General features: G+C 44.3%; 2 protein-coding genes and 1 non-coding gene across 3 annotated transcripts in view; 1 reads left to right on the plus strand and 2 right to left on the minus strand.

Annotated features, from left to right (window-relative positions):
- Window positions 1-7,701: 7,701 nt before the first annotated feature.
- On the minus strand, window positions 7,702-16,973 carry PHF5A (PHD finger protein 5A). The gene is made up of 4 exons (XM_020876979.2): window positions 16,734-16,973; window positions 16,281-16,304; window positions 15,613-15,779; window positions 7,702-8,364 (listed from the first exon to the last, which is right to left on the minus strand). Exons 1-4 carry the CDS (start codon window positions 16,783-16,785, stop codon window positions 8,275-8,277), a joined length of 333 nt encoding a protein of 110 aa, XP_020732638.1. The 5' UTR covers window positions 16,786-16,973; the 3' UTR covers window positions 7,702-8,274.
- On the minus strand, window positions 12,681-12,794 carry LOC139030730 (U5 spliceosomal RNA). Its single transcript, XR_011483133.1, has one exon. It is a non-coding gene; the product is annotated as a U5 spliceosomal RNA (small nuclear RNA).
- A 269-nt stretch (window positions 16,974-17,242) lies between the features above and the next one.
- The window catches only part of ACO2 (aconitase 2), a 46,772-nt gene continuing 39,904 nt past the window's right edge, over window positions 17,243-24,110 (plus strand). The window contains exon 1 of the mRNA XM_020876973.2: window positions 17,243-17,352. Coding sequence (XP_020732632.1) covers window positions 17,317-17,352 — 36 coding nt within the window. The 5' untranslated portion in view covers window positions 17,243-17,316. The remainder of the gene's footprint in view (window positions 17,353-24,110) is intronic.

Below are 24,110 nucleotides of genomic sequence, written 5' to 3' on the forward strand. Positions count from 1 at the left end.
AGTTACTGGTCTCTTCGCGGGTCGGGGAGCTGAGGGGACGACTCGAGCTCTGGAAAGGTTTCGGACCTTTTAAATCAAACTCGGCTTGGCCCGAGTCTTCCGAACTTGTGCCTCGTCAGGGGGACCCGTAACGTCGAGGGGAAAACCTGGGCTCAGGCAGCGCGAGTGTAAGAAAGTGATGACCAGAGGCCGGCCAGACGGCCAGGAAAAGGAGCCGAGCGCCACATGAACCTGCCCCCTTGCCGTCTCTGGCGCCCGTTAACCTCGCGTCTGGGGCAGCGCCAGCCCCAGCCCCGCGCAGGCGCGTCCCCTGCCCGCTCCGGGCGGGGCTCGGCCCCTCTGCGGACGCCCCCGTAAGGTTATTCCCAGTCGGGGACACCACCCCCCCGGACCCTGAGCCACATTTCTTCTAGTAACAGCCCCCGCCGGCGGGGGTGGCGCCTGCTAAGGCCAGAGGCTCGGGGCTCGCGCACCCGACAGTCAGTCCCTTGGGCGGCGGACCCAGGCTTGCCAAACCCGGGGACCCTCACACGCCAGACCCGCGCGCTCGGCGCTATTGGCCACTCGGTTACTTTGTGACTGTGCGAGACACCGAATCGGTGGGCAGGGTGTGTGTGTGTAGGGAAGCCTGAGCCTCCAGGGAGGTCACAGGCGGACGGGACTGCCCTGGATGAAGCCCGGAACCGCTGGGAGCTTGTATGAGAAGTCTTCCTCTCCCTTCTTTAATCGCCCATTCCCCAACTCCCTCCCTACCCCCGACCTTAATTCTCATTCCAGACGGTTCCAGCCCAACAGCAGCCGCCAAACCCACGTGGGGTGGCGAGATCCGAAAGTTTCCAGCTACGAATGGTTTGCAGTTTTTCCTTGATCACTATTTTTGGCAAGGGCAGAGAGCTACGGTAACGTGCGGCTTTAAATGCTCTTCGCTGTAAGAAACGCTGGACTGGAGGGCAAACTCCAAGGGGACCGAAAGCGGGAGGAAGCCTGAGCCCGAGATCCCCCCCCCCCCCCAACCCCCACACTCAGCGCTTCAGCCCCTGGGGCACCTCCAGGGACTACTTGCTTGTGCGTCAGAGAGTGCCAAAGCGTCACATACACGCCCCCACCGCCTAACCTATTCCACCCCTCCCCTTCTTATTCCTCCTCCACCTCCTTCCCCTCCCCTTCTCTCCCCTGCACCCCCGCCCCCGTCCCGCCCCCGTCCCGCCCCGCCTCCCTCTCTTCTCCCCTCCCCTCGCGAGTTCCAACCGGGCAGCGAGACTTGGCCGACTCAGGGTTCCGGAGCCCTGGAGAGCTAAAAATATACCCGGTACGTTAGCAACAGCCTTTCCATTGGTGGGGAACAGGGAGCGGCAGCCCCTGATTGGGTGTTCGATCCAACCTCTAGGACGGGGGAAGTGGGGGCGAAGAGCCTGGGAGCCCAGCCCTTGGGGCGGAGAGTGCGGTTGCGTATTGGGGCATTGCAAGGGATGCTGGTATTCGTAGTCATTTATTGGAGGCCGCTGTGGAAAACAGTGGGTTTGAATCCCAGTTCTGCCACCAACCGTTTTATCTTGATTTAATGGCAGTAAATCTCTTTACATCATCAAAACGTCTTCTCATCCTTAAAATGGAGATCGTGTGGGGATTAAATCTTATACTGTATGTAAACTGAAAGAAAGTGAAGTCGCTCAGTCGTGTCCGACTCTGCAACCTCATGGACTGTAGCCTACCAGGCTCCTCCGTCCATGGGATTTTTAAGGCAAGAATAACGGAGTGGGTTGCCATTTCCTTCTCCAGATCTTCCCGACCCAGAGACTGAACCTGGGTCTTCCGCATTGTAGGCGGACAGTTTACCGTCTGAGCCACCTTCTCAAATAGTTGCTGTTCTTAAAGGTCACAGTCCTGGTCAAATTGCATCCTACATGTGCTGTGCTCAGTTCGGTGTGTATTCCGCAATAGGAAACCATACAAGACAGAAAGAGAAAGGGGAGAGTGAGCTGAAACGAATTCTCCTAGGGTATCACAAGAAGGAGGGGTGGAGTCCATGTGAGCAGATAAAGGGTACACATTTCCTACCATTCAGTGCAGGCTGAAGGAGGAGTGAATCCCTGGAAAGAAGGTGTTGAATTTCTGCGCGTTCCAGCATTTATTCCAATCTCTCCTGCAATGCTGAAAACATACCAGTGTGGACCAATATCGCTGAAACAAAACTGAGAAACTCAGCCTCTCTGGCAAGTGGGAGCGCTGGGTAAAGGGTTAGCATATAAACAGGACAAAAAAAAAAAAAAAAAAGAGAGAGAGAGGACAAAAGGTAATCACCATTCTTAACTGCTGAAGTCTACATTTATCATGTGGTAAGGTGGACGTTTTTTGCTCTCCTCAACGTGTGATTTCCTCTTGTCAGGGCTTAATTGTGAGCTGAGTTCCTACTCAAGCATTCCAGAGTCTCCTCCTATGTTGAATAATCACAGGTTGAAAGACATACACTTTGTTTTCAAGATGGTGAGCTTGAGGAGTAAGCATGTGCTCAGAGGGTGGAGGCAGCTCCCCTGTCTGACAGTAAGCAAGTTATGCCAGATGTTTTGTAGTGACAAGTCAGGCTGGTCATAATTAGCCCCAATTAACTCTGAGGGGTGAGTCACTCTCACACACACACATGTCTGGGTGAGAAATTTTGTATTTTCTTTTAAGTTATCCAAGAAAATAGAAAATTTGATTCTTCAGATCCATTGCTCCAACTGGGCAGGAACAAAGACAGCCACAACAGAAATTAACTTTGGAGAAGAGTGATTGGATGGATGCTGAGGGCAAATGATAGGCTGTTTATTGACCTCATTTACCTCTAGTAAAGGAGGTAAATGAACAAACCTGTCTTTGGCTAAGACACTAAAACTAGAGTGTCCAAAGAAAGTATCACTTTAGCCTTGGTGATGGCAGGCAGGCCATTTGGGGATATAGTTGATAAGGAACTAAATAACTGGCAAAAGATGGAAACTGGAACCTTTTTTTTTTTTAAGGCAGGAAAATTCCAAGGCAAAGAATCTTTCACCTTTATGTCCTTGGTTCAAACTCTAAAGAACTACAGGTCAAAATGTAGTGACATACAATCTCTTTGAGATTTAGTTGAGTTTGATATTCTGGGAAGTTAGTTTTCTTAATTTAGAAGCTGCCAATTGCAGGCCAAGGTCAACATGTGGTGGATCTATTGCCTTGGCATATACTGACACATTAAAAAAAAATTTTTTTTAATTGGCTGCGCTGGGTCTTTGTGGCTGTGCTCTGGCTTTCTCCATCTGTGGTGAGTCGGGGCACTCCGACTTCTCATTGCAGTGGCTTCTCATGTTGCAGGACGTAGGCTCTAAGGTGCTCAGGCTTCAGTAGTTGTGGCTCCCTGGCTCGAGAGCTCAGGCTTAGTGGTTGTGGCACACGGGCTTAGCTGTTCCATGGCATGTGGGATCTTCTCAGACCAGGGATCGAACCAGTTTCCCATGCATTGCAAGGTGAATTCATAACCACTGGACCACCAGGGAAGCCCCTACAATTTTTGAAATGAGTTGACAACACTTAAAAGTTGAGAGGTTATACAAAAATGTCTTGTCACTTGTTCTAAAATTCAAAAGATATGGTAACACTGGGCATTCAAGCTGGCGATTGTTTCAGTTGAATAGCGACTGTTCCCTGTAGACAGGGCCTGTGCTCTCTGGTTCCAAGGTTCCTAGATTCCCCATTGTCCCCCAGACACTGAGGCCCAGTGCCATATACCAGTAACCAACATGTTTGGGCTGCTCTTCTTACATCCCTCCCATGTCTTTTTTTCTCCTGTACCATGAAGTATGCAGGATGATCCCTGACTGGGGATTGAACTGTGCCCCCTGCAATGGAAGGGTGGAGTCTTAACCACTGGACCACCAGGGAAGTCCCATCTCTCCCCTTTTATTTGGCTGTGTTGGTTCTTCGAGCACACAGGATCTTCCGTTGAGGCACACAGGTTCTCTAAGTGAGGGCTCAGTACTTGTGGTGCGAGGCATTTGGGCTCTTGGTTTTCTGATCAAACCTGTGTCCCCTGAACTGGAAGGTGGATTAACCACTGGACCACCAAGAAAGTCTCCCATCCCTCCCTTTTAATCACTTATATTACTCACCCAGACACCTGTATTTATGAGTACTTTTTCTAGGTGTTCTTTTTTAAGAACAGAATAAATTGAAAAATACTGGAAAATCCTGTACACAGGGTAAATATTTCATTAAATTTTGGTTTCTATTATACATATGTACCAGGCGTGAAAGTAGTCCAAGTGAGAGATTGTTGTAGGGTATGGTGCATCTGGCAGCATTCATATGTTAGGAGCTTAGAAAGAAAAGGCACAGAGTTGGCTGGATAATGTGACAGTGGAATGGTATTTCAAACAAAGGAAATAGGGAGCCAAAAAGATGGGGTATGTGTGAGGAATTCCCTTCATGAATAGAGGAAAACCTGAGGGGTAGGGAAGAGGGGGAACTATATGGAAGACCTTCAATGCTAGGACTTAAATGTTTATCTATGAAGCAGAGACCCTTTGTAAGAATTACCATTGAAAAAAGTAAAGCCTTCCCAGTAAGGGTCAGGCATTTACCAGGTCAAATTTAATCCTTACAAACCAAAGTGGGAGGCATTAATGTCCTTATTTAATAGATAAGAAAAAAATGCCCCCAGAGCCTCACTAAAGATCAGTAGCAGATCAATTTCAAATACAGGACTGATAATAAAGACAAGGCATTTCTCATTACACTATTTTTTTTTTTTTTTTTGAGCAAGAGCAATGTAATAAGTGTGATGTTTTAAAGGAGATTAAATTACCATATGTGTACAAAGCTATTTGAGAAGCTAGAAGCAAGACACTCACCCTTTTTAGATCCTAGAAATGAATGTATTAAACACTGAATACTTAACAGTAATCATATACCTGGGGAATGAAATGGCTTTCTTAGACTGACTATAATAAATCTAGTTATTTCAACTAGACTTGTATAAGTAGTGGTTACTTCAACAAATGAGAAAAACAGTAATTTTTAAAAGACCATTCTGATTTTTTGTGGCAATACAGTTGTCTGAGATTATTATTCTAATTCTTTCCAACTATATACAATTAGAGGTTAAAATTCAGTTTGTAAGTAATGTTTTCTCAACAGAGAATTTAATACTGTCATTATTCTGATTTTTAAAACTGAAAAAGACTTACTCTAAGGTTCAAGGTAGACAATAACTAAGGACTTGAACACCGTTTATATAAGATGGTCTTTTTAAAAATATATATATTTTTGGCTGCTCCAGCGCTTAGTTGCAGTAGGAAGGACTTTTAACTTTCATGGGCATTTGGTCCCTAGTTTCCTGACCAGGGATTGAACCCAGGCCCTTTGCATTGGAAGCACAGTGTTTTAAGCCACCAGAGGTTCTTAACTTACTTGTATCCTTTGGTCTCAGACAGCAAGCAAATGGAGAATGGGATTGTGAAATTAGGTGACAGAGGAACAGCATTCAGCATAATTCACTGGGCTGAGATTGAACTTGCCTATCACTGATCAGTATGGAAATCTCACTGGGCATTAAAATTTAAGCTCCCTTGCAAGACCTTTTAGAGGTATATACACTGAAGCTCACAGAACACAGTAAGGTGGTGTTTTGCTAAAACTAAGCAGTAGCTTTTTCAAACACCTGTAGATGCAAGATGTTACATGGACCAAGGTGGTTAATAAATTTTTCTTGGGGGGGGGGGGGCATACTTCAAGGCATGTGGGATCTTCATTCCCTGACCAGGGATCAAACCAGAGTCCCCTGCATTGGAAGCATGGAGTTTTGTTTTTTTGTTTTTGGAAGCATGGAGTTTTAACTGCTGGATTGCCAGGGAAGTCCCAATGAACAAACTTCAGAAATTGTTTAGTAAAACAAACATTGACTTAATATTACACTTTAAAACTAAAGTTAGTTACTAACTAGTTAGAATCAGTGACAGATTCTAGTTATAATCTGAAAGTATCCTGGTCTCTACAACTTTTGATATACCATAACCCTCACCTGATGTTTTAAAACTGCTCAGAGCTCCCCAAACACATCACCCTGTCCAAACTGTTTGTTTCCCCCACAAAAATGTCCGTTATCAGCAGACCCCATCCCCTCTGCTGGGAGGTTCCAATATGGCCTTCAAAGCCCAGTTTAATACCTGGTTTCTATGACCAATTATTCATTCAACACTGAGTACCTGCTACATGCTGGGCACACAGACTTGTTTCCTGCCATCATGGAACACAGCCTTATAGATGACAGTCAATATTACCAAATGCTAGAGACAAAATGCTCATGGGGGTATGTGGGAGTATGACAGAGGGACTTTGACTGGGGGCTGAACGAGGCATCTTTAAGGAAACCCTTAGCTAAGGTCTGAAGGATGAGTAGCAGTTGGCTGAGCAGAAGCAGAACAGAGCTTTACAGGTAAAGAGCACAGAGGCAGGAGGGAAAGCAGGTTTGGGGAACTGAAAGGCGCCCTCATGGCAGTCCTAGGGCTATGATCTTCCTCTAGCCTTCCTGAGGTGCCTCTTGCTAGGCCCCTGCTTTGTGCAGCCCCTGAGTTGCACTGAGCTGTTTCTGTTAAGCTCAATCACTAAATTCTTTGAAGGCAGAAATTATCTAAATTCTGTTTTGGACATTCAATACATCATGAATAAGCAAGTATCCAAGACAAAACAGAAGTCAGAAGACTCATCTCTTTGGTTCTGCTACTAAGTTGCAATGGGACCTTGGGCCAGGTCCCTGGATTCTGCAGGACTCACAAGCTCTTTCAAATTCATGCTCTTAAAGGCTTACTGGACTGGAAGTCTCCAATTATGAACACGCCTCCTCTGGATAACTTGCTTATTGCCTCTAGCAGACAAAAAGTACAGATGGTTGAGTTAGGGTAGGATACATCTAAAGTTGATTTTACTTAAATCACACATCCCTTCACATCCTATTTTTTTTTGGCCGCACCTCATGGCATGTGCGAAGGCAATGGCAACCCCCTCCAGTACTCTTGCCTGGAAAATCCCATGGATGGAGGAGCCTGGTAGGCTGCGGTCCATGGGGCTGCTAAGTCAGACATGACTGAGCGACTTCGCTTTCACTTTTCACCTTCCTGCATTGGAGAAGGAAATGGCAACCCACTCCAGTGTTCTTGCCTGGAGAATCCCAGGGGCGGGGGAGCCTGGTGGGCTGCCATCTGTCGGGTCGCAGAGTCGGACACGACTGAAGCTACTTAGCAGCAGCAGCAGCATGGCATGTGGAATCTTACTTCCTGACCAGGAACTGAACCCACAGCCCCTGCACTTCCATGCAGAGGCTTAAACACTGAACCACCAGGGAGGTCCCTCTCTTATATCCTTAATGTGAGTATATATGTGCACTTTATGAAAAAAAGTCAACCAAGTTCAGTTCTTCTAACTCATTGATTTGAATACATTTTGTCTCACTCCCTTCACCATTACTGGAAGCAACCTCTTCAGTTCAAAATTCAAGTTGGGCAGGAAGGAAAAAGTGATGTTTCTAAAAATAACTTTGGTTTACTTATCATAAAAGGCATGAGTGGTTTTGAGTTGCAGTAGTAATAAGAAAATAAGGTGCTTAGTTAATCCCAATACCTCTATTTTGAATCACAAATTTCTGAGTGACTAAAATTCCTAGAGTTAAAATTAAATTGGGAAGGGGCTGACTACCAGAAAATAAACACCTACTTTATTAATATAACAGCAAGAGAAAGGGTTTCCAATTTTTTAGAAGAAAAATAACATGAACCAGCACCACCTGGTAAAGATTACAAGATGAAATGCCCACAATTATTGTTCTGCTGGCCCCCCACACACTGCAGATATTTTATCAAGGATAACTGCCATCAGAGATTCTGCAAGAACACGCTTTTCACTGCAGGTAGCTTCACAGTCGACTCCTCAAATAGAAGATGGAAATAACATATTATTTCTGTTTTAGAAGGTTTTGGTGTACAGAAATTCTTGATGTGGATAACACATCCTTGCCTCTTGAATTTAAGGAATACCATGAACTAATCTATCAATTTTTCTGACAGAAAAACTGCCAGAGTGCTCTGCGAAGAATCTTTCTTCCATTCCTACCAGGTCCAGGTGAGAGGAAACAGTGGGAAGGTGCCCTGTACTAATAGGCAGTTCAGGTGATGCTCTGTGCTCCACTTCCTTTCTGCTGGCAGTAGTAGGCATTTTTTTTTGGCAGCTGCAGCAGTTTGATGGGGGGAGGAAGAGGCAGCCCACCAATCACCTCTTCTTGAAGCCATATTTTTTGCGTTCATAGAAGAGATCTGTCTTAGAGCTTCCCAAATTGACAATCTTTGGGCAACCATCTCTCTGGAAAACAGAAAAGTTGTTAAAAGTCTCTGAGCTTGAATTGAAAGGAATCTAAGATAAAAATTTGGGCTTCCCTTGTGGCTCAGCTGGTAAAGAATCTGCCTGCAATGCGGGAGGCCTGGGTTCGATCCCTGGGTTGGGAAGATCCTCTGGAGAAGGGCAAGGCTCCCACTCCAATATTCTGGCCTGGAGAATTCCATAGACTATATAGTCCATGGGGCCGCAAAGAGTCAGATGTGACAGTGACTTTCACACTAAGATAAAAATAACTTTTGGATTAATGGTTTAGCCATTCATCTTACCAGTTCAGTTATCCTATTTGATCTATCAAGTATTTATTAAGCACCTAGAATTTGCCATCTATCCAGCGGTCTGCACTTAGAATGCTGGATTCTTAACCCATTTCTGTTGCTAATATGATATGGTGAAGGCAAAATCTAAAACTTTTTAAGGTGAACTTCCCTGATGGTCCAATAGTTAAGACTCTGTGCTCCCAATGAATCGAGCATGGGTTTGATCCCTGATTGGGGAACTAAGATCCCACATGATCTGTGGCCCAAAAAATAAATACTGAGTTTGATGTGTCCTTATTAATTCACTTAAGTTGACACATGGTCTTGGGAGAAGAGTGCTTCTGTGCTAGAGATCGCTTTTGACAGTCCATACTCTGATTTGTAATGTCAGGCTTCCCTGGCCATATTGTGAGCTTGAGTGGTTTCAGTGAAGCCCCTGGGAAACTGTGTTTTGCAGGGATGATGGCTCCATCAGTTGATTTGGGATGATGAGAGGAAAACTGGGGGAACTGCTACTGGAAGAAGCCTTCATAGATCTGATGATTTTATTAAACGTTCATGTCAAAGGTAGTTGCTTGACGTTGGGCTATGGAATGAATAAAGGAATGAGTCCAGCCCTCAGACATCTTATTTCTAATTCAGCTGATTTCTCTTTTGGGGGACTAATACCAACACTGTAAAAAAAATCTCTGAAAAGACACAAAGCCAACACTAACATTTCATTATTTTCTAGAAAACATGTATAGGTTGGCCAAAAAGTTCCTTCAGGTTTTTCTGCAAAGATGTTACTGCGGGGCTTCCCTGGTGGGGAAGTGCCCACCTTGTGGTTCAAAGCAACATGGTTAAGTGCCTCTTCCAGTGGTTAAGAGCCCGCCTTGCAATGCAGTGGACACCGGTTTGATCCCTGATCTGGGAAGAACCCACATGCTGGGTGGGAACTAAGCCCCTGTACCACAAGTACTGATCCCCCGCGCCTAGAGCCTGTGCTCTGCAACGAGAAGCCACTGCAATGAAAAGCCCATGCACCACAACAAAAAGCAAGTCCCACTTGCTGCAACGAGAGAAAGTCTGTGCACAGCAGTGAAGACCCAGCACGGCCAAAAATAAACTAAAAAAAAAAAGTAATGGAAAAACCCAAAGAACTTTTTGATCAATCCAGTACCATGTATTACATTGAGAATTACCGTCTGTGGAGCTCAGTGTGCTGAGGGAGCCAGGCTGTGGGGAGCCCAGCCCCACCAATGCTAGGTGCTAGGTGAACTCAAGTAAGCCACGTAATCTGTACTGGGAATCTTGGTACAAATGTCAGAAGAACTGCCTCTCCTGACCAAAGATAGTCTGCTATTAGACACGACAGTGCTCTAAGCCCTTTAGGGATGCTATGAAATTTTGTGGTATGATGACAGCCTGTTCAGGTTTACTATGCCTCACTGACTTGCATGACTGGGCAAACCACTTCTGTCTGGATTCATATCCAACTATAAAACAAGATGACTGGATGAGGTCAATGCTTACAAACTGTTATTTATAGAGCCCTAGAGAGTCCTAAGAGGTGCCAGGTGGCTGCAGGACTCTTCCCCCGATCTGTGCAACTCTCTTCTCATTCATATTAAGACTATTGGCTCTGGAGACAGGCCACCTGAATTCTGAGAAGTTACTACCCTTTCTGTCTCTTTTTAGTCATATTAAATTACTATAATGGTAGAACCTACCTTACAGAGTTAAGAATCAATAAATGTACTTATTAGAACAATACCTGGCATATAACCAGCCTTTAATAAATTATAAGAAATTGCCAAAACAAATAGCAGCAATTTCATAATGGTCCAACCTAACACACCCACACACATGGCTTCTGAATAAGATACTTTTTGAAGATAAGACTTCACATATTAAAAAGCTGAAAAATACAACGGAAAACCAATGTTTTAGATTATTAGCTCTTTGGTTTTTATGGCATTCTCTCTCACTAACTTATATAAATTTTCTATTTTCTTGCCTAAACTCCTGTTTTTATTTTGTACATATCCTGTGGGTCCAGTGGTTGTTTCCAAATTCTAACAATACTGTGAGAAGTAAGGATGTGTGCACTGGCTAGTTTTTGTGAATGTGGCTGTCAACGGAGACCATGAAAATGAAAATGTTTAAGAAAACCGTGAAGGATGGTACAGAGTACTTGTGAGCTGAGCTGGGGAGTATATTAAAAACAACCTGCAAATGTCTGCTTGGTGCCAGGAGCTCCTTTAGCAATTGTGTGCCTGAGGACAGATTTCAGCCTTTCTCAGTCCTCCAAGGGGGTAACAGATTTCCCCATTCTGAGCACAGCGAGCTTTTATTTTAGGCAGCTACAGCTTGAATTGAATGTACATGTTGCATGGCCACTTAACTTATAAAATTTCATGCACAAAAAAGTAGACACTAGACTGCCAAGTGCTTCTTTCCATTACACTAAATATGTCCATTAAAACATCCCCGTGTGCATGCTAGGTTAGTTCAGTTGTGTCCAACTCTATGTGACCCCATGGACTGTAGCGGGTTGCTGGGTCCTCCTCCAGGGGATCTTTCTGACTCATGGATGAACTGAGTCTCTTATGTCTCCTGCATAGGCAGGCAGGTTCTTTATCATTAGTACCACCTGGGAAGCCCCTAAAACATCCCCAGGAGAAGCCTAAGGTGGGCTCCACCAAGGAGAACTCGATGCCTATGGATTTCCTTCCTGAGGAGGGCTGAACATCAAGTCCATTTCCATGGCACAAAAGCTACAAAAATTACCCTGGACCTGGACCTGGTGAAAATCCAGGACTTTAAAGTAATACTTAAAAAACCAACACTGAAGAAAAAAAAACAAAAAAAACCCCAACACTGATCATGTACCAAAATATAACATACCATGGGGAAATGTGTACAGAACCAAAATGCAGGAAAAAGCAATTTACAAATTTTGAGATCAGAAAAACAGGATTACAGCAAATGGGTCCACATGTCCATTTCTTATAATCGGTAGCAAAGAATTACCAACAGCAGGCAAGACCTGCTTGATTAACAGAAACTAGAAGGTGAAACACTGATTCTTCCAGCAACTGTTTAATGAATACCTACAAGGTAAAAACCAGACTGTACACTGGTTTGAGACCTTAACAAGGGCATCACATTTTCTATTTGAAACTTTAAGCTCTCAGTAAATGTATCCAGGAGGTAAAAGGGATTACTAGTACCCGTTGTGGGCTGGGGGTCAGGCTGAGATTTCCTCAAAGCCACACACAGTATCAGTAGCAAAGCCAAGACCTGAACTTGGGCTTTCTACCTCCTCCTCTGGTGTTTTTTTGTAACAGAGCTTCCTGGAGGCAAACCCCAAAACTTTCACAAGGTTTAGGAAGTTGCAGAGAAGGGTTAACTTGTGAATTACCTTTGAAAAATATCAAGTATCTTTTCTATATATCTAACTGCTCTGCTGTTTACTTAAATGGGGAGAAGAGAATGGTAGACGTAGCATGAGACAGAGAGGCGCATCCTTAACCACCTTGAGAAGAGAAATACGATGAGTGTTTAGGGTAAGTGCTTTGAGTTAGATGATGCATCTTCAATAAGGATGAAAATATCTTTGACATTACAGTGGTTTGTGATCTGAAGCTCCCCCTTACCCAACAAAATCTTATCCAACTTTAATTCCTCTTGTTGTAGAGAATATGTAAATAAAGTTTTTCAGCATTCAAGATCTTAGTTCCTCAACCAGGGATCGAATCTGTGTCCCCTACAGTGGAAGCACAAAGTCCTAACCACTGGACCACCAAGTGGTCCAAGAAAATTTAATTTGGATTTTAACCTTTCTCCTTTAGTGGAGGGGCGATAATGAAAAACAACCACCAAAAAAAAAAGGCTGAGAAAGAGTTACAGAGACCTGGGTTCTAATCCCGTATCTGCCATTTATTCATCATGTGACCCTGGGCCAAACCTGCCTTTAAGCCATTCGTTTCCTCATCTGTATCATGCACAACTTTTATTTTTATAGTTTTATTTTTGTGTACAGATTTGCTTAACAATTCAAAAAATTGGTTTAAGACTCAGAATTGTTCCTCTCCACGGAAATCTTTAGTAAAAGACGAAAGATTTGTACGATCTGAAGAGAAACCAGAGTATCATGCACAACTTTTAGACAAGAATGACCAATACAGTACCCGGCATGCGGCAAGAGCTCCAAAAATACTAGTTGCTATTTTTCTTGTTATCTAGTTGGGAGAGTTGAGGAAAATGGTTAAGTAAAAGGAGTCAAGGGTGAAGGGAGATCAATAAGATGCCACATTATAAGAAGCTACAAATTGGTCCTTTGGCAGCAGTGCCCACAGATATTGTCCCTGACCCCTGCGTATTCTCGAGGCTTTGAAAAAACTATAGGGACACCTAACTTAGCTTACTGGGCTAATTCCCTTATAAATTATGGAAGTTGCTGGAAGAGAACAATAAGAGGGGTTCCTTTGGCTGTAGGAAGATTTGTGTGTAGGAAAGTCTTGGGCACTTAATCTATATCATGATCTGTAAGGCTGAGAGGCTGGATCATGTCACTGGACTGTTTTGTGTTCCTTGGAAACTATTGCTGAGTAAACGCGAGCTAGATGCCATCTCAAATATCCTCAGAACATTCCTGTATAATGTGAAGTAAGGGAAGTGGTGACATCTAGAATGAGGTACAAGGATCCAGAGAGATCAGGTCACACACCACATGCAGACAAATCAGACAGCAATTAACCTTTATTAAGCACTCTCTGGTTGTAAGTGTATCAGATAAGAACTCTAGCTACAGTCATGGAAAAGTTCAAGAAAGTGTTGTCCTTAATAGACTCTGGCTAGTTTTAGCCAGTTTAAGACTTGCTTGTACTTTTTTTCATTGATATTGTCTCACCATGGTACAGACTATAATCACCCAACACCTACTGTGTACTGGACACTTTCTAGGGGGAGCTCCTACAGATGATTTACAGGAGTAGCACAAAGACGTGGACCAGACTTAGACCTGGGTTCAATCCCTGGTTCAGGAACACCCTCTGGAGGAGGAAATGGCAACCACCCCAGTATTCTTGCCTGGAAAATCCTATGGGCAGAGGAGCCTGGTGGTGGGGCTACAGTCTACGGGGTGACAAAGGAGTTAGACACAACTTAGCGAACTAAACAGCAGCAGCATACCAAAAACTAGAGAAAAAGGGAGACAAATAAAAAAACCAAAGTCCTTTCTCTATAGGGAGAATAACCTAGCTGGTGGGTCAGATTGAGCAAGGTATGATTTGACAGTCAAAGATAAATGCAAATCAGAGTTTAGGGTAAGAGAATGTTCAAATCGGGGACTTCCCTGGTGGCCCAGTGTTTAAAAATCTACCTTGCAATGCAGGGGACATGGGTTTGATCCTTGGTCAGGGAACCAAGATCCCACATGCCTTGGAGCAACAAACCCTACACACCACAAGACCCAGAGCAGCCCCCCAAAAGAGAGAGAATGTTTAAATCACCAACTGAAATTATGTTTCTGGTACTTTATCTATGACCGTTTTCATCTCCCTAAATAACAGAAGACTTTAATGGTGTAAGAAATAGGTTTATCTGCTCTAATATGTCCCACTTATTACAGGTAGAAAAAATCTAACTGCAAAGATTCGGAGGTGGCTGAACCGTTTCTCTTCAACACAGGCACATCAGACTTATGAAAGGACACCACGAAGTTTAGTCAGAAAGCTTGGACTTGCCACTTATTAGCTGGGAGAGGGGCTGTAAAATGGGGATAATAATAACCCCTAATTAATAAAGCTATTGAAGAATAAGGGAGATAACATCTATATAAAAGGGGGATCTTCCTGACCCAGGGATTGCACCTGTGATGAACCTGAGTCTCTCATATTGCAGGCAGATTCTTTACCATCTGAGCAACCAGGGAAGCCGTGTGTGTGTGTGTGTGTGTTTGTAAGTAAAATTATCTACTATTTGTAAAAGGAAATATAAAGAATTATTTATCTTTTGGGAATTTGCTGGCAGTTCAGTGGTTAAGATTCTGCATTTCCACTGTGGGGGGCCTGGGTTCCATCTGTGGCTGGGGAACTAAGACCCCCAAAGCTGCCCAGCATGGCCAAATAATTTTTTATTCTTTTTTGCCTTATGTCTTATCCTAGATTAGGTAACCAGATACCTCATATTAGCCTACTAGTACTGTATCACACTTTGTTTTATTGTCATAAGGAGAATAAAAGGTGATTCATGGGTTGTCCTCCCCTCCTCCAAAAAGCCTGTTTTTGGTACAGATCTATAGCTCTCTACTGTATCCTGGAAACTGGCTCAAGGAGTTGAATAATTTGCCATTGCCAGCATACAATGTTAAGGGGCAAAAATGTCACACGCAGAATCCCAAGCAATTCTGAAAAATCAAAGCAAAAGTATTCTCTAGCTACTCAGACCTGAAATAAACTTGAATAGTCCCAAATTCAGAAGTCAACACATCCACCCACACAGTCCTTAATGATAATAAAGAAAATTACTGAATGGCTACTATACACCATGCACCATGCTAGGACTTAAAAATGCAGAATATTGGGAGTTTCCTGATGGCCTAATGGTTAGGATTCTGGGTTTTCACTGCCGTGGCCAGGGTTCAAGATCCTGTAAGCTATGTGGCACAGTTTAAGAAAAAAAAAAAGGATATTGTTTGTGAATAAAAACGAGAGAGACATCAAAGGAATAGAGGGCTTTCCAAATTGCCAGTGTTGACCAAAATTTGCTTCTCTTGCACTTTTGTCCTTGATACAAAATAACTGCCTTTGTTGGGTTACACCCAGTTTGGCTCACAGACATTGAAGAAATTATAACCTAGATGACTAAACGAACATACTCATCTAGAGACCATACAGTTTGCTGTGGATGGCAAAGTGTTACTAAACACAAGGTAAGATCAGATGAAAAGCTTCCTATATATACTCACATCTTTCTCCTGGATGGTGCATTCCTTACAGTAATAGGCATCTGAAACTCCAGGGCCTCCACAGATCACACAGCGTCCCTGGTAAGAGCCATAGTTACACTCATCGCATATGCGCACCAGGGTGCAAGGACGCACATAAGAGTCACAGATCACACACTTGCCATCACCTATGAGGAGGAGAGAATGGAGTTACACCCACGTGCAAGTACCTCAAGTCCTTTGCCCTCCTCCTGCTATGGGGACTACACCAGTCTCCTAACAGTGACTTGTGGACCCTCTACTTTGACATCACAAAACCTGACTTACCTCGTGTCCATCTCAATCTCTACAACACACAGTAAAAGTTAATCAACTACTGGGTAAAGAGCTTAGAGAAGCACCTGGTAGATACGTCTATATAAATTATTTGGCAGAACACTGTGTATATCAGGGATAGGATCACGCTACTTCCAGTCCAAAGCTAAAGATTCTCTCAAAACCTAGTGTCTAAAACGTGCAAGCTGGAGTGAGGGGGGTGGCCTTTAGCTGCAGCCTGGCATTGTGTTGACATTCTTCGGGTCACGTCTACTCAAAGCCCTCTTAGTGCCACCGCTGAAAATGCCCGTTTGCTTGCTCTACTGAAACTGAGTGGGCCAGGTGGGCTCTTTGGGGAGGCGTGTTCCACTCACACTTTTCACACAGTCTTCCAATGGCTGCAAGATAAAAGATGGTAAAGAGCACAATTAGGATTAAAGTTTGGACGAAGAGGGGACAAACATCCTCAAGCTTGCGGTGGGGACAGGAGCAGGGACTGCAGTGGGCCCTGAGGGGATCTATCCATTTATCCCCTTAAACTTCAATCCGAACCAAATCCACAGCCTCCTGAAGCCCCTCATAGGTCCTGTGCAAACTGAGAATTTCTCCCAACCCCATTCCGGCAGCCTGCCTCCAGCTCCCAGCACGCGAGCCCCCGCCCTCTTTTCATCAAAGACCGCAAACCCGCGCGCTCCTACACTTTCAACCGAGAGGCGGGAAACGTGGCGCCTCCCGGTCAAGACCCTAAGCAAGTGATGAGAACCCTGGACCTCTCAGGTCCTAATACCATTCCCACCCAGACAGCCGGGGGCAGAAAGCTGCCTCACCAACACCAGCCTGTTTGCGGCAAAAGATCAAGTCCGGATGATGTTTAGCCATAGCTCCCTCTCAAGCCACCGGAAGCCTAGGGAACTTCCGTCCGACCTTTAACCTCCGTTGCTCCTGCCTCTTGGTCGCGGTGATTGGTTCTCTAGACATCCATCAGCGTTTATACTCTTTGGACTAAGCCCCGCTGGTTCTCGCGAGATCAAATTCCAAAGTCAGGTTTCCGTCCTAACGGGTTCCAGGTTCTGGCAGGTGCCTGAAAGTTAAAAAAAAAAAAACACAACCTTTCCAGGACTTGAAGGGAAGAGGCAAACTGCAAAGTGCAAAGGTGAAATTTTCACTTCGATAAGACATTTCTGTGCCCGGCATTTACTTCCTTAAGTGTTTCTATGTATTTTTGTCCTCTCCCCTTTCGAGTCCTCACACGGGAGCTCCGCCCAAGGCGCTCGCAGAAGTAAGCGCCTCAGCGGAGGCACAGCCTTCACGAGGTCGCGTTTCTCTTCAGGCCACGCCCCCAGCCCGAAGGCTTTAAATACTCTGAATGGACGTCACTTTCAAGCGACCTCATCTTTGTCAGTGCACAAAATGGCGCCTTACAGCCTACTGGTGTCCCGGCTGCAGGTGAGCGAACTGAGGGCCCTCTGGGTTCGCGGGGGCGGGGTGCCTCCTCCTGTGCTTGCGGCTGTGGGCGAGGCAAGACGAGGCAGGCCCGACCTCCGGCCGGCTTTTCGTGTACCTGTCCCTGTCGCGGGCCCAGCACCCACGCTCGCTCCTCCGGCGCCCGAGGTCAAGGCGTCCCTGGTTCTGTCAGCTCTCTCTGTTCTGTCCCCGCCCAGCTGGAAGCTTGGGTCTAAGAAGCGGCGGCCAGGTGAAGAGTGGAGGTACCTCTTTCTCGTTTTTGTGGACCTCACTTTCTCCCACATAGGGTTTCGTTTCCTTTTCCTCAAGGTGAGGACAAGGTGACTGGGGGGACGCGGTGGTTGTTGAACCCGCTAGGCCCAGAACCCGAAGGCCTCACTTCTCATCTCTCAGCAGCGGAGACTTGCTAGCCAAGTGCGTCAATCGTTGTCACACCAGAAGTCTGGAGAAAAAAACTATAAGCTATTCCATCTTGAGGGGATCCTGCAGAACATACAGCCAAGATTTCGAGGGGACCTTCCGTCCCCAGCCGTAATAATTAGTAATGATAACAGTAGTCTCTCACCTTTGCACAGATTGCAAGACAATTCCTCATCATATCACTTAATTCATATGGTCATTTGGTAGGATGATTATTCTCATTTGATAGATGAAACTGCTAGGTAAAAGTTCCTACTCTCTTTGAGTGTTACCCAAGTCCTGTGGCCTTAGCATCTGCCCTACTACCCCGCTGTTCTCTTTGTTCATGTCAGCCTGCCCGCAGAACTTTTTGAGACAGAGTGTGATCCTGGAGCTGACATTTGTGTTTGTGAGAGTACCAGAATGGAGTATTTTGAGCTCGCATTCGTTGCTTTTCAGTTACTAGATGGGAAGGTGCAAGAATCAACAGTTTGACCTTGACAGTCCTGTTATGAACTGTCTAGAAAATTGACTGTGACTGCCAGATGGCTTTTTCACTCCTAACTTGACAATCCCAGGAAGGTGTTGTTATACACAAAGGTGCAATGTCAAGCATATATTTTAATAAAAATAAAGTAAGCAAGCACTTGTGGACATTCTGTGCAACTTTTCACATTTAACTTTGTGCATCTACTTTGCATCAAGTAGCTAGCTGTGCTTACAGGTTTGAAGAATATATACTGTACCCTCAAAAAGTTTTCTGTTACCAGAAGTTATTTATTAAGTCACATTGCTTAAATTTAAACCATTTAAAGTGAAGTCATCATATATCTTATTTATACTTACAGTCTCTCCGTTCTGGGCAGAAACAGGGTATTTGGTCTAATTATCTCTTTAGATGCTTTGATTCTCCAGGTTAATGATGTGGAATAGTTGTTTCTTCTTGATCCTGCTGTCACATGATCTAGTGAAGTTATACAAAGTTATTTGATAAGGTAAATTATTACAGATTTATTGAGCTTGGAAGAGAGAATTGATAATCACAGTATTTTTTAACTGAAAAAGAATCTTGGAAAGCGTGAGCATTAGCCACGCGTAGGAAGAGAGCTGGACTCCCCCTTGTTAACCATACGCTAACCCATCCAAGCGACCTTGAACTTGTAAACTGAATCCCAGTTTCTTCATCTGTCATTTGGAGATTATGTTCATTGACAAACATTTATTGAGTACTTGGTGATCAGCTTCCATTCATATTGTTATAATGATTGTTACAAGGTGATGAGAAAGAATATATTTGTTTATGATCATCATGTCTTCCAACTTCCTCTTTTACAGATAGACACTCCAAGACCTTGAGAGCCTTGGTCTCCTTGTTTCTGCATTTAGCTAAGATGAATGACCAGCATTATTATACCACACTGTCTGCTAATAGCCAGGCTGTCTTAAGTAATGGCCAGCTTCCACTATCGTGTAAAAACTGTACATTTACCTCTTTCATGTTTAGCTACATTTGAGAAGTGATGGTACTACCTTAGTTGTCGTGTATACAGAACCCTGGCCATGCATTCAGTTTATTTACCACGTATTAACTGAGTACCCTCTGCTTCTTCCGGATACAACGAGAAGCAGAAAGAGCAGACAATTCCTGTTCTCATGGAACTTCCACTGTATTCTAACATATTCTACTGCAGAGGATCTTGGAGATCTTTCTCAGCTGAAGTATTTTGGGCAGACCTTGACTGAACCTTGACTGGACCAAAGGTGATGGCAATTACAACTACCACTAAGAGCAGCTAACATTTAACTTAACTGTGTGCCAGTAGCCTCACATGACCGTGTGAGATAGCGCAGATTTATTAGCCCTGTTTTATAGGTGAAGAAATAGGAGTAGAGCAGAAACACAGTGTAATGGCTGAGAGCATAGATTCTGGCATCCCAGTGTCTTACTTTAATGCTGACTCTAATACTCACAAGCTGTGGCTTTGGGTAAGTTACTTCACCTCTCTGTGCCTGTTTCCTCACCTGTAAGATATGGATAATAGTATATCTGATTTATCTAATAATCATGGTTGCAAAGTACTTCGAACCCTGCTTGCATCTAAAAGAGCTATATGAGTGTTTGTTCATTAAATTAAAATAAACTTGTCTAGGGCCTTATCACTAGTTGTTAGTGGATGTGGTTTGAATCTGGTGCTTTCTGACTCACAAGCCTGAGGTCCCAGCACCTGTACCGTACCACTGTTTCCCTTTGGCATCAAGACTCAGCCTGTCAACTAGGGTACCATTAATGGTCCATAGCCAGAGAACAGTGCTCCACAAAGTGTTGTATTGTTTGATATCTGCTACCAGGTAGAAAGATAGAAATAAAGTGAAGGAAATGGAGGTGAAATTTTTGAAAAGCCGTATTTATTCTCCAGTTTTTATTCATGGATAGAAAATAAAAGGGGTTGGGCACTTCCAGATACATTTTAGGTCTTTGGTTTTGCCTTGAGATAGTGGGATGCTGAGTTCTCACCATGTGACCTTGTGGGAGTCATGTAACTTCTTGCATGTAAATCTGAAGAATCTGTTAACTACAAACAAGGCTGACACATTTGCAGATGTTAAAAGTGCCTCTGTAAAGTGCCACGTTAAAAAAAAAATCTTGCTTTGAATTGGGAAACACATCATTCTGGTTCCCCATTCACTGTGGTTCCTTCTCAGGTGACCAGTAGTTAGTTGTTGATTTGAATTGAGTGAATGAATGAATAGATGAGTAAGTATAAACTTCCAATCTGAAATTTGGGCAGAGGGAGTAGAATCACCATCTTGAGGATGAGGGGAGCACACCATTGCCTTTTGAAGAGCCTGTTTATTGAATGCTTACTATGTGCCTATCTCTATTCTAGACAAAGAGAGTAATAATGAACAGAAATAGTGGAGCTTGTATTGTAGTTCTGGGGAGACATACAAGTGGACAAGAAAGTTTAGCTGTGAAGTAAGACAACAAAGATACAGGATAGTGTAGTCGAGAGAGCAGAGGTGAGGATGTGGCTTAGCTTTTGACTGGAGTGGTTGGGGACGGCTTCTCAGAAGAGGTAGCATTTGAGCTGATACTTAAATGTTAAGAAGACAGCCCTTCAGCATTTTGGGAAGGCCCCAAAGTAGGAGGGGAAGGAGCAGTGTGTACAAAGCACCTGAGATGGGTCTGAGGATAAGAAATAAGGCCAGTGTGGCTGAGGTGATTCGAGGAAGATCTGAGCAAGTGGCAGGAGCGAGGGTCCTGTTCGATCTGGTAAGGAAATTGGGTTTTACTCCAAGTGTAATGAAAATCCACTGGAAGATTTTAAATGGTGAAGTGAACGGATTTGATTTATAATTGAGAGGGCTCATTCAGGCTGTATGAGTACTGGTGCTGGAGCAGTCTTGTCTTCATTGGCCCTGGTGTTCTTTGACACCCCTTTTTTTCCCAGCATGTGGTTTGGAAGGCAGTGGTGGGCTCTGGGCCCCTCAGCATGAAGAAGGGGAGGGACTGCAGGGAGGCTGCTTTGGGGGAGGGGGGCAGGGGGGAATTGGATGAAATTCGTCAAAAGGTACAAAGTTTTATAGTTAAAACTAAGTACTAGGGATGTAATGTACATGGTAAATATAATTAATACTACTGTATATTATATATGAAAGTTGCCAAGAGAGTAAATTCTGAGTTCTCATCACAAGGAAAAAAGATATTTTTCCATTTATTTGATTTTATATCTAAATGAGGTAGATGGATGTTCACTACACTTAATGTGGTAGTTATTTCATCGTGTAAGTAAAACCATTATACTGTACACCTTAAAACCTACACAGCTATGTCAATTATATCAGTAAAACCAGAAGAAAATAATTTTTTAAAAATAGAAACAAACAAAAAAAAGAAACAAAATGAAAAAAGGCAGCACAAAGAATATCAGGAAACTTAGGAGACTTCTTCTAACATTCTTACCATGTGGCTTCAAGCACGGTCTCAACCCTTTGTCACTCTCTGGTTACACATCTGCAAAATGGGACAATTGATAGCTATCCTTCAATTGAGAAGGCTCCTGAAGACCTAGTAATGTTTGAAAAGCTCTTTAAACACTTGGTCTTCGCTGGTGGTTCAGATGGTAAAGAATCTGCCTGCAATGCAAGAGACCCAGGTTCGATCTTTGGGTTAGGATGATCCCCGGAAGAAGGAAATGGCAACACACTCCAGTATTCTTGCCTGGAGAATTCTATGGACAGAGGAGCCAGGTGGACTACAGTCCATTTTTAGAATGGTCCTGAAGACCGGGTAATATTTGAAAGGTTCTTTAAACTCTAATGCACTATAGAAGTTTGTGAGTAGTTTCTAATGTTATTTTAGAAATAGGCTTTTTCTAGAATTGAGACAAGGGACAGATTTTTTTTCCCCTTAGATTGTTCCAGAATGAACGTATGGAAGCTCTTCTTTATTTAGTGGATCCGAAAAGGCAGGGAGAATGATTTTTTCTTGGATTCATTGTGCAAAGCTTGGTCAAAGGAAGAGGCAGCAATGTTGCTCTGTGGCCCTGGAAAAAATAGTTAAGTTCTGGAGCCTCAGTTTCTTCATCTATAAAATGGACACTGTACCTTCTGTCTCTCTGGGCAATAGTGAGTATTAGGTGGGACTGTGTGTATAAAGTGGGAGAAATCTGATGGAGGATATATCGGTGCTTGGTGAGTGTTAGTCTGTGTCCTCGAGATGGTCTGCAGCCTCCATTGCCCAACATTTATCTTCAGCTCATATGTTTTAAAAGAGTCTTGGGACTTCCTTGGCGGTCCAGTGGTTAAGACTCTGTGCTTTCACTGCTGTGGGCCCGTGTTCATCCCTGGTCCGGGAACTAAAATCCTGCACGCAGTGTGGTACGGCCTGAAAAATAAAAAAGAGTGGCTCTAGTGAAACTGCTTGCTCCTCCTGTCATGGCCATGGATATTGGGTGTGTAGTACTTGTGCAGGAAAACCTTTTGGGTACAGCTCTAAGAGAGCTGGGAGAAGAGGAGCAAATGAACCCACTGGCTTCCTGTTTTTTAATTTTCTAAGTTGAAGGGCAGCATTGAGAAGGCGAGCTCTAGAATAACATTTGCAGTATTTCTGTCAATAAATATGAAGTTCCTTGGGGAATTTAGGCCCAGTTAGGAGCGTTTCTGCTTTCACCCTGCAGGAGCTGAGACAGTTTCTGAGTGGGAGCTTTAATTCTGTGGCCGGTTGTGGGGGGTACCAAAGAGGTCTTGGGAGTTCCTTTAGCCCCTTCACTTCAGTGCTCTGTTGCTAGGCACCTTCACCTTCAGCTGGACATTTATGTTACTGTTGTGTGGTCACTGCTCACTGAGAGAACTCCAGAGCTTATTTAAAGGGCCTGGCCTGTGAAGGAGCTTCTGTGCTGGTGAGGAAGAAGCCAGGTCTTAGTAACTGTAATACATTGCGCTGGAGCGTGCTGGGTGAGCTAAGTCCACGCCTGCCCGTCCTACCTGCATGAGTGCTGGCGTGTTCAGCCTGCCCCGCCGCACCCTCAGAATTTAGAAGATACCGATACTGAGCTGTCAGCCCCGCTCTACTTGTCACTGAACTAGGTCTTGTTGGACAAACACTGCCTCAGGTGATCTTCACAACAACGTAACATGTAGGTGTCATTAGCCTTGCAGAGTTTCAGAAATTAACTAGTTTTAAATCTTTGTATGTGGCCAAGGAAAGGAGGGCTGGAGAAGTGAAACAGTTAAACAGACCCCAGTTGTTTAAATGGCCTGCCCAAGGTCACGACTAGTATACAGCTGAGCCAGATTTTGACTGCAGGCTTGTTTGACTGCAGAACTCAGGCTTTTTACCCTTCAGTCAAACTGTTTCCCCAGGGAACTCCCCTGAGTATAGCAAGTAGAAACTCTATAGCAAGCCTACTCTGTAGAGTAGGCTAGATGGAGGGGACACAGTTCAGTTGGCTCCCTGCCCTGTTGGGATGTGGAGATGTTGGAGGCCATGATTGCCTCCTGCCCCAAATACCAGTAGAGCTTGAGAGGGAGGGCCTAGAGCTGTGGGTCAGCCTCACAGGCTGCCTGTCGAGCTTTCAGAGGAAGCTATTGCCCCAGGATGGGCGGTGGGGGCCAGACCAGGGCTCAGAATTCATATGCAGTTCATGGTGTGCCTGGAGTCACTGCTTCAGACGCCAGCAAAGGAGAATTAGGCAGATGAGTGAATCTATCAACTGACTTCTTAAAGGAACCCCTACTGCCTTGGAGCCCATTTAGAGGCTGTGTCTTGGATAGACATGGCTCCCTGCCACCTTTCCAAGCCTCTGAAAAGGACTGCATCACTTTTGTGCCTGCCTGTT

This window comes from Odocoileus virginianus, chromosome 23 (genome assembly GCF_023699985.2).
Source record: "Odocoileus virginianus isolate 20LAN1187 ecotype Illinois chromosome 23, Ovbor_1.2, whole genome shotgun sequence".
In the NCBI taxonomy this organism is placed as follows: Eukaryota; Metazoa; Chordata; class Mammalia; order Artiodactyla; family Cervidae; genus Odocoileus; species Odocoileus virginianus.